At 41.0% G+C, this 9,786-nt stretch overlaps 1 protein-coding gene across 1 annotated transcript in view; it reads left to right on the top strand.

Annotated features, from left to right (window-relative positions):
• The first annotated feature begins 2,827 nt into the window (after positions 1 to 2,827).
• Positions 2,828 to 9,786, top strand: part of LOC149241199 (17.8 kDa class I heat shock protein-like) — a 31,208-nt gene continuing 24,249 nt past the window's right edge. The window contains exon 1 of the mRNA XM_089367458.1: positions 2,828 to 3,016. Within this exon, the coding sequence (XP_089223584.1) occupies positions 2,828 to 3,016 (189 nt within the window). The remainder of the gene's footprint in view (positions 3,017 to 9,786) is intronic.

Here is a 9,786-nt window from a genome sequence, read left to right as displayed (position 1 = left end):
CATAATTCATCACACAGTCAGAATAATTGTTTTTGATTGCCCCAATAGAGGGGAAACCAGTCCAAAAAAGTATGAGTCAAAAAATATCCTACACAGGGGTAACCAGTTTTATCACAGCATAATAGAGACATTTGAACCAAATCATAATCCTAACCAGAAGACACATAAGACTGAACAGTAACTGAACCACCAACATGAAAAAATGTCCACCTGGCTAACTCGAAACTTGGCACTCAGTCGTCCGGGGCTGGTTCCTCCACAATCGGACATGCGTACTTGTCTGGATCGTCATCCTCGTTCGACGTGCCACATCCATTTGCTAGTTGGCCTCCCTCAATGCTGCATGCTCCAACACGTGGTCTTGATGTGTCTCCTCGACGACTACCAGAAGCCTACTTGTAACTGAGCTTGCCCTTCTCAACATGCTGACTGCCAGCAACTGCTTGGCCATACAAGGTGCCCCGAACTTCATCAAATTCCCAATCACTAGTGTTGTCCCAGCTCTTGCTACTCGGTCCTGCTCTGGTCGCCTCCTCAGTGTGATCAACTAGAGGAGCTGGCGGCACAATTTCTTGCATGAAGGTAATTGAGACAGTGGCAATGATTACTGGGCGATTCAATGAATTGCGAAAACGAAACTGCGTGATGTGAGGAGCAAGGTGCAGAGGAAGGGGAAAGGTAGCAGTGCAGACTGCTGCATCTCCACGACCTGTGCCATGGAGCTAGGCTTTGCCTCTGCCACTTCGGGTCTCTGGGTATCGCCCTGCGAAACTAATCAGGTTGGGGTTATCGACTGAGGAGGCAGGGGAAACCGAATCAGGGCTAGGCATTGCAAGTGAGCGAGAGCTTCTGCCTCTTGTGCCCCCTCTTCTACTGTGCATATGATGGCGGACCATGATGGGGATGGAAATAGGGGAAGAAGCAGCAAGGATTGTGGATGAATTGACAGAGGAGCGGTGCGGGGAAATTACAGAGGAGTTGTGGTCATGAGCAAGATTGCAGAGGTTGGTGTGGGAATGGTGGAATCCATTACCCAGATCGATACAGATTAACAACCAACATCTACTACCAGTGACAGTGCGCACATTAGGCTCTCCCGCCTACAGAGGACAGGCACAGTGAATCAGGGGGGGAGGAATAACAGAGAAATTCACAGGCTCCATGGTTATGTGGGAATTGGCTCTGCCTCAGCCTGTGCAGTCATTTAATGGCTCCTACAAGGTGCCATGAATGCCATTCAGAGTGGCATGGGGGAAGTTGCAAGGGGCCATGTGGCTAGCCCGTCCGCCGCCTTGCCGTCTTGTCATGTTAATGCCTGGGATGAACACCCACATCCAGGTAACATGGTTATGGAATCATTATTAGTCCTTGTCAAGATCAATTTGTTTGTTGATCAGTATTAGTTTAGCATTGACCAACGCAAATTATAATTCTTGTTTGCAAATTATAATGTTTGACTTTGAAAAATAAATATTTATTTTCAATATAATTAAAGAAATTAATTTACAAACATTTGATTGGACCATAGCTTGAAGGTCTTATTGCACCCTTTGCACAATATAAGGTGGTGTGGATATATGCCTTACATATTTTATGCCATAATTTATGGATATAGTTGCAATATTCATGTATGATATTTAGATATGTATAGTGATTTTTTATTCTTAACCTGGAAAACATCGAAAAATAAAATCCATGGAAATAACTTATACTCAATTAAATAACATATCTACTGTTAATTACTTCCCACCACAATTTAAGCAAGTCCTTATATAAAAAATGAATATGAATAAGATGTAAAAAAATATACTTACATGAGTTACTTCCCACCATTATTTTTGTTTTCTTCAACCCATATGTAGGAGTAAAATTGTAAATTTGTAGACTTACTAGTGATTGCTACCCACCAAAATTTATGCAAGTTTTTCTCTTTGAGTAAGCAATTTACTTATCCACTTCATATCACATCGCATTAGTCACTCCAAAGCAAGACTCTAGGATGATAGGTCACATCTCATTAGTTATTTCCAAAGCAAGACTATAAGATGATTTGTCTATCAACCATATGATTTTTTCTAGAGTTTAATTTTTAACTTGAGATAGAGAGATAAGCGCCCTCGAAAACAAAATTACAATATAAAAAATTGAATTTATGCTATAATCTTCTATTATTTTTAATTAAAAATACTTATAAATGTTAAATATTAAAAATTTAAGCCTACACATTTACCCTTACAATAAGTGGTAAACCCTCACAATTTCTTTTAATAAATTAAATTAAAAAACCCATTTTTATTATTTTTAACATGATCTTTATTTTTACAATAAAAACACTCCATGAAAAATAATTAGGCGTCATATCCCATCACTGTGCGGCAGGAGCTACACCTCCCCATTATCGAACATCAATTCTCACATCCACATCTTTGTAGCATATACCATATGGCAGCCATGTGACTGTAGGCCATACTTCTTCAACAATGTGAAAAGCTAGATGATTCTCGAAAAATGATACACAATTACATTGGATGATTCTGGATGGATAGCCTCAAATACCAATCATACGGCAAAATGAGAATTGACATATTGCTTTCAGAATGGTCTGAAGTTTACAACTGTATCTTGCCAGCATTTCAGAATCATCTCGAACCTGCGTTATAGAGTCGACTAGAAGGTTCCACCGGCTTGTCTTATAAAAATAGAAAGCAACATCTCATCTGATACAATCCAAGATCGATCTTGAAATCGAAACACTGAGAAATCAGAGTGTCGATTTTTTGTATTCATTCCTATTGCATATATTGCAGTGATTCATTACTATTTGAAAATGTCGATAATTCCCAGCTTTTTCGGTAGGAGATCATTTGATCCATTCTCCTTGGAAGTATGGGATCCTTTCCAAGTATTCACAGATCTAGCCAGCAGGGGACCATCGGGGCAATTTGTAAAGGAAACTTCAGCCGTAGCCAATACTCAGATCGACTGGAAGGATATGGTAGAGGCGCACATTTTCAAGGCTGAAACTACTACACCAAGGGCACTTTTGAGACATTTTTTTGAGACAAAAAAAAATCTTTTGTCTCAAAAAATCGTTTTTTTTTTTTTTTATATTTTAGTTATTTTATATTAAAAATTAATATCAATTGATTTATCTTAAATATAAACTTTAAGACAAAAATAGGTTGAGACAAAAATATTTTAAGACAAAATGTTATATTTAAGACAAAAATAGATTAAGACAAATATTTTAAGACAAAAGTAGTTTGAGACAAAAATATTTTAAGAAAAAACTTTATATTTAAGACAAAAATAATTTAAGACGAAAACATTTTGAGACAAAACTTTATATTTAAGACAAAAGTAGTTTGAGACAAAAATTTAAAGACAAAACTTTATATTTAAGACAAAAATAGTTTAAGACAAAAACAGTTTAAGACAAAATTATTTTAAGACAAAAACAATTTAAGACAAAATTATTTTAAGACAAAACTTTATATTTAAAACAAAGCATTTTGAGACAAAAATATTTTAAGACAAAACTTTATAGTTAATACAATGACCACTTTAGATCAAACCTTTGTTTAATATGATATTTCACTTCGAATGAAAATGGAGAGCGGAGCGCTTAGGGTTTGACGTTGCTCTGCAACTGGCAGACCTTCACAGACTGCGTCGTTCTGCCATTAACCTTCAGCCATAAGGCAGCTACAGCACAATAAGGAACAGCTATCAGACAATGGAACCCCCTCAGGGGGAGGACATGATGCCTCCCCCCGCTGATACGAAAAACAGCCCGCGACAGACTGAAAGTGTCAGGATGGACCATCCAGAAGATACAGCAGCAGAGAATGAAAATACGCCAACAAATAACAACACAAATGAAGAACCACGAGTGACGTTAAACACCTGCAAGTTGGTAGCAGTTGACAGACCCAAAATCGAGCTCCCAAGTCAGTGCATCAACACTCAGATCCAGTTTATGAGGGATCATGCTTTGATAGGAAAGTTCATAGGCCTTTGGCCAACAAAGAAAGCTTTGCACTACTGGATCACAGCCAAATGGAAGCTAAAAGGGCACATAACACTGCAGTTAGGGCCTAAGGGATTCTTTACTGCCATTTTCAATTATCTGGAGGACCAAAACATGGTATTTGATGGAGGACCATATTTCTTCAATGCAGCAGGGCTATACCTAAGAGGATGGATCGAGTGCTTTAACCCGGACAAAGAAGATCTGAGCTGGGCCCTGGTGTGGTTCCACCTTTATTCTCTCCCTCTGGAGTATTGGGACGAAGACTCTTTGCGAGAAATTGGGAATGGTTTAGGCAAATTTATAAAAGTGGCAGAGGAGACAAAGCTGAAGTGATATACCTCCTATGCGCGGATCTATGTATACATGCACCTCAACAAAGCTCTCCCGGACGTGGTAAGCCTCTACCATGATGATTATGAATGGTTACAAACAATAGATTACGAGCATGTACCATTCCACTGTTGAAAATGCCATGCCCTGGGCCATTTATTCCGAGACTGTCCCTCCAATATGAAATCCACAACCACCCCTTCAATGGAAAAATCTGACTCGGATGGGTTCAAAACAGTTCCAAATCGCAAAAAGACCCATAAAAAGCCCTTTACCTCAGTAAAAAAACTTGTCACCAGCACCTCCTTGCCTTCAACAAGCAACAACTTTGAAATCCTGTTCTAGCCGAAGGTTCATATTTTAGATAATCAGAAACAACCTGAAGCCATTCCTAAGACTTCCGCCCATTTTGTTCCATCAAGCTCAAAGAAAGCCTTCACTTCTAAGCAACCCGCGGACACCAAAATGCCCTCTCCCAGTAACATGCAAAAAAGGACTGCTCAAGGTATGGAGGTAGATAGCACTCAGATGCAACTCACGATTGTAGATGATACAGAGGCAGAGTAGGAAACAGTACAACACATGGAAGAGGAACCGGAGAGCTTCAACATCGAAGATCTAGATATACTGGGACTTGAACAAGCTTGTAAGAAAAAGGAATATGACAAAATTCCTGAGCGACATCTAGAGAACTTAGAAGTAATTCTCTCAAGAGCACAAAAGCAAAGATCATTAGGTGTCCAAACTGGTAGTCAGTGGGATGGAAGAAATATCTTCAAAGACAACAAGAAACGAGGACGGAAAACTGATCTTCAGAGAACCATCTGCATAGGGGAGATGCTGGTGGAATCTGGAAGATACTCCAAGCTCACCAAATACTATAATCCCCTTCCCAATCGTGAATCATGAAGCTCATCTCATGGAACATTAGAGGGCTCAATAGCCCAGGGAAGGGACGATTAATAAGGAACATGCTACAACAGGAAAAGCCTCAAATTCTCTTCTTGCAAGAGACCAAGTGTAATTCCACAACGTTGGTTCATATCCTTGCCAAAGCATGGACAAGAAGCAAAGAAGTGGCGGTGGAAGCCATGGGAGCCTCAGGAGGGCTAGCCATCGTTTGGGATGATAGAGCTATAACACTTACCAACATACATGCCAGTAAGCACTTTATTCAGGCCAAGTTTCATTTAACAGGGACAAATGTTCATGGACACTTAACTAATGTCTACTTCCCCCAGGAGGCAACAAACAAAGTAGACACATTGAACACCCTAACTCAGATCAACTCAGAAAGATCCCACCCACTTTAGATCACAGGAGGGGACTTCAACATGATTACAAGATTGGAGGAAAAAAGAGGAGGACGGATCAAGCTGGACTGTGAAAGCACGCACTTCAAAAACTACATTCATAACAATAGGTTTATAGATATGGAATTCAACAATGGCGTTTATACTTGGAACAACAAGCGTGCAGATGCCCACCAAATTGCATCTCGGTTAGATAGATTCCTGATCTCTGATAACGCAATACATCTTGGCGGGGATCTCTTCGCCTCTATATTGCCACTCTCTAGCTCAGACCATTGGCCTATTAGGCTTCACTAGCAAATACCGGGAGACAATGTTCGCAGGCCCTTTCACTTTGAAGCCTTTTGGCTGAATCACCCCGATTTTCATAACCTGATAACAAAGACATGGAGAAATTTCACACCACCAAAAGGCGCAAAAATGTACAAGCTCCAACAAAAGCTAAAACATATCAAGGAAAAAATAAAACAATGGAATCGCTTTACCTTCAGCAATATCTTTCAGGCGCAAAACAATCTTGAACAAGAAATGCTTACATCAGAGAATCATAGCTAAAGGCAGATCTGAAACCATAGCAGAACAAGAACATCAACTACAAACGCAGATCTCAGAAAGAGCAAGATAGGCAGAGATTCTTTAGAGACAAAAATCGAGGATCCGATGGCTTAAAGAGGGCGAACGCAATACAAAGTTCTTCCACCATACCACTATCCAATGGAGAATGCACAACAGCATTACTCTCCTCCAAAATCGACAAGGGGAACATCTAGAGAAGCATGAAGATATAGAACAAGAACTCCTCACCCACTTTCGGAGGGTGCATCAGGAAACAGACACTGATCGGTTGCCAGCTATAGAGAAGATCATCAAGATTATTCCTAAGATCGTAACTGGGGAACACAATCAAATACTCCTCATGCCTATTTCTTTACAGGAAGTGGAGACAGCTATGCGACAGCTCAAAGTTGGGAAAGTACCCGGACCAGACAGCTTCACTTCGGACTTCTTTCACAACTTCTGGGATCTAATCAAGGAAGAAGTCTGGCAAGTAGTCGAGGAGTCTAGAGTTAACAGATGGATACTTCCATCCTTGAATGCCAACTTCATCGCCCTCATCCCTAAGGAGGAGAATAGCTAGACTCCAGACAAATTCTGACCTATTGCACTATGCAAGGTATTGTATAAAATTGTCTCTAAAGTGATCGCCACACGCCTCAAGCCCCTGCTTCCTCTTCTTATATCACCGGAGAAATCAAGTTACGTGGAAGGAAGGCATATCACCGATGGCATAATTCTCACTCATGAAATCATTCACTCCCTAAAGCAAACCAAAAAGGCAGGTATGCTCCTAAAATTGACCTCTCAAAAGCTTTCGATACTTTAAGCTGGAAATATATTCAAAAAATACTGCTAGCCTTTGGCTTTACCCCCCCTTGGGTAAGATGGATTATGAGTGTCATCACTTCTACCTTTTTATCAATTCTTTTCAACGGGACCCCCTCCACCCCCTTCCACCCATCCAAAGGTATCCGACAAGGGGACCCTCTCTCACCCTTTCTATTTGTTATTATGGCAGAAGGTCTTGGACATTACATCAAAGATGCCCTTCAAAACCAGCAATTACGTGGCCTTTCTTTCCAGAATACCCCTGCTTTCACCCACCAGCAATTTGTGGATGACAATATGTTATTTGGTCATCCTTCAGTCCAGGAAGCCCGTAAGCTGAAATCAATTTTATCTGACTTTTCAGATGCCTCTGGCGCCTGCATTAACAAATCAAAATCTCAAGTCTTCTTCTTTCACACACCTCCCATCACTCAAGCCTCCATAGCCAGAATTTTGGGCTTCTCGATTGCATCTCTGCCCTCCAAATACCTGGGAGCTCTAATGACAGCCTCTGCCTTAAAGCACTCATCCTAGAAAATTCTCCTAGAAAAACTGGAAGCCCGTATCTCTTCATGGACCTTCAGAGCTCTCAATATGGCGAGTTGCCTAGTTCTAATCAAGGCAGTGCTACAAGCTTTGCCGCTCTACCTCTTCACGGTCTTGGCAGCACCCAAATGGGTTCTTAAAGCAATCAAAAATCTTCAACGGGATTTTTTATGGGGGAATACGAAACAAAAAAGAAAATGGGCTCTGGTAAAGTGGGAAATAGTTTGTCACCTAAAATCCTCTGGAGGCACTGGATTACGGGATCCTCAGCACAACAACGAGTTCATGAGAGCACGCATTTGGTGGAGATGGCTCTCGAACCCACTACTCCTTGGGCAATCCTCTGGATAGCTAAGTATGCTCATAATAGACCAATGGATGCTTTAATTCGGCTCAAAGAAGTTAGCACAGACTCTCTAATTTGGAATGTTGCCAAACAACATAAAGATATAAACTAACATCAGAGTTTTTTGGAAATCAGGAATGGAGATAATGCGAGCTTTTGGGAGGACTCCTGGCAGCAAAGACCGAAATTGAAGGACCTACTCATGCCCCACCAGCTTCAGGATTGGGTAGAGCAACCAACGATCAAAGTAAATCAAATTTGGGAGGAAGTTCACAACCAAGGTTATAGGCAATGGTTATGCTCGAACCTCATTCTTGGGCAAGCCACGCAATCCATCAAAGATAGCCTGGATACGGAACTCTCAAACAGGAAAATTCACCAATCAGATAAGAAAGACATCATCAGATGGGGTTATGAAACGAGAGGTACCTTCACTTCCCGGGAAGCATATCATATAATACTAAGGGACCATACTGTCAAGGATAGCCTCTGGCACAAATTTTGGGAACCACCAATTTGGCCAAAAATCTCCACCTTTCTCTGGTTGCTGTGCCAAAATAGAATCCTTACTTGGGATAATCTAAGGAAACGGAGTTTTCACAGACCTTCCATCTGCCCAAATTGTAAACAGGCAAAAGAAACTAAGGAACATCTCCTAAACTCATGTTTGTTAGCAACCTGACTTTGGGAGAAGGTTAGCTTCAAATGTCAAAGAGATGGACGAAATAAGGAGAATTCAACTAGCACTATTCGTTCTTGGGCACCTCACCATTACAAATGCAAAATCTTAAACACCTTATGGAAGCTAATACCAGGTTTCCTCATGTGCACAATTTGGAAAGAGAGAAATAGTCGCATCTTCAAAGACCATTCCTCTCCCATAGAAGTTCTATGGATAATTATATGTCAAAACATACGAGAAACCTTGATGCTCCAAATGTGGCTTGATGATGATTTCCCATCCACACCATAGGAACAAAATATATGGCTGAACTGGAACCTTCAGTGGAACCATGAGCAGGTACACCTAAGGAAAATCCCTCCCTCTGAAGATACACCTGACAAATGGACTCCACCCCCACCACACATGGTACTGCTCAACTTTGATGGAGCATCAAAGGGAAATCTAGGTAAAGAAGGATTTGGGGGAATATTTAGAAATCACAAGGGCAATGTTCTCCAAACATTCATGGGGTCAATAGGTTGGGATACAAACAACTCAGCCGAATTAGAAGGAATTTGGCAAGGACTTCTCCTGGCTCAAAACAATAGATTCTTCCCACTCATAATTGAAGGGGACTCCTAGATATTAATTAACATGATCAACCAGATCTTACAGGAACTCCAACACATAAAGTGGGTAGCAGTTGGAGATTGGCGTAAAGGCTGGAACAAATTGAACAGTGGCTTCTCATTCATAGAGCAGTTACCATCAGGCATACTCGTCGGAATGGTAACAAAGTGGCAAAACTCCTAGCAAACATTGGCGTTGAAAGTGGTAAGACTCTTCATGTAGGAGCTCTTAGCACTATAGCCAATACTCATCAATTGCAGGATTTCAATGATCTAGTGCAAAAGGGAAGGGAAAATACAGAGGAAACGCACCTGGATGCAGGTGTCAACAACGACATTTAAATGACAAGACGGATCGCTGGTGGGTTGGGAAGCCATCTGGCTAAGTGCTTCGTCCTGAGAGCTCACTGCATATGGATTAAAAACACCTTGCAGGTGACATTTATTGACTCTGAAATCTGTGACGAGCTCACTTCCTTCAACACCATGGCCCCTGCAAACCATTTTGTTACTCCTCCCCTTCTCCATGGCGTTTGTCC

Source organism: Pinus tabuliformis, chromosome 8, assembly GCF_031772625.1.
Source record: "Pinus tabuliformis cultivar Carrire ecotype Pingquan chromosome 8, CPIR1, whole genome shotgun sequence".
Lineage (NCBI taxonomy): Eukaryota > Viridiplantae > Streptophyta > Pinopsida > Pinales > Pinaceae > Pinus > Pinus tabuliformis.
This window is presented reverse-complemented; position numbering and strand designations above follow the sequence as displayed.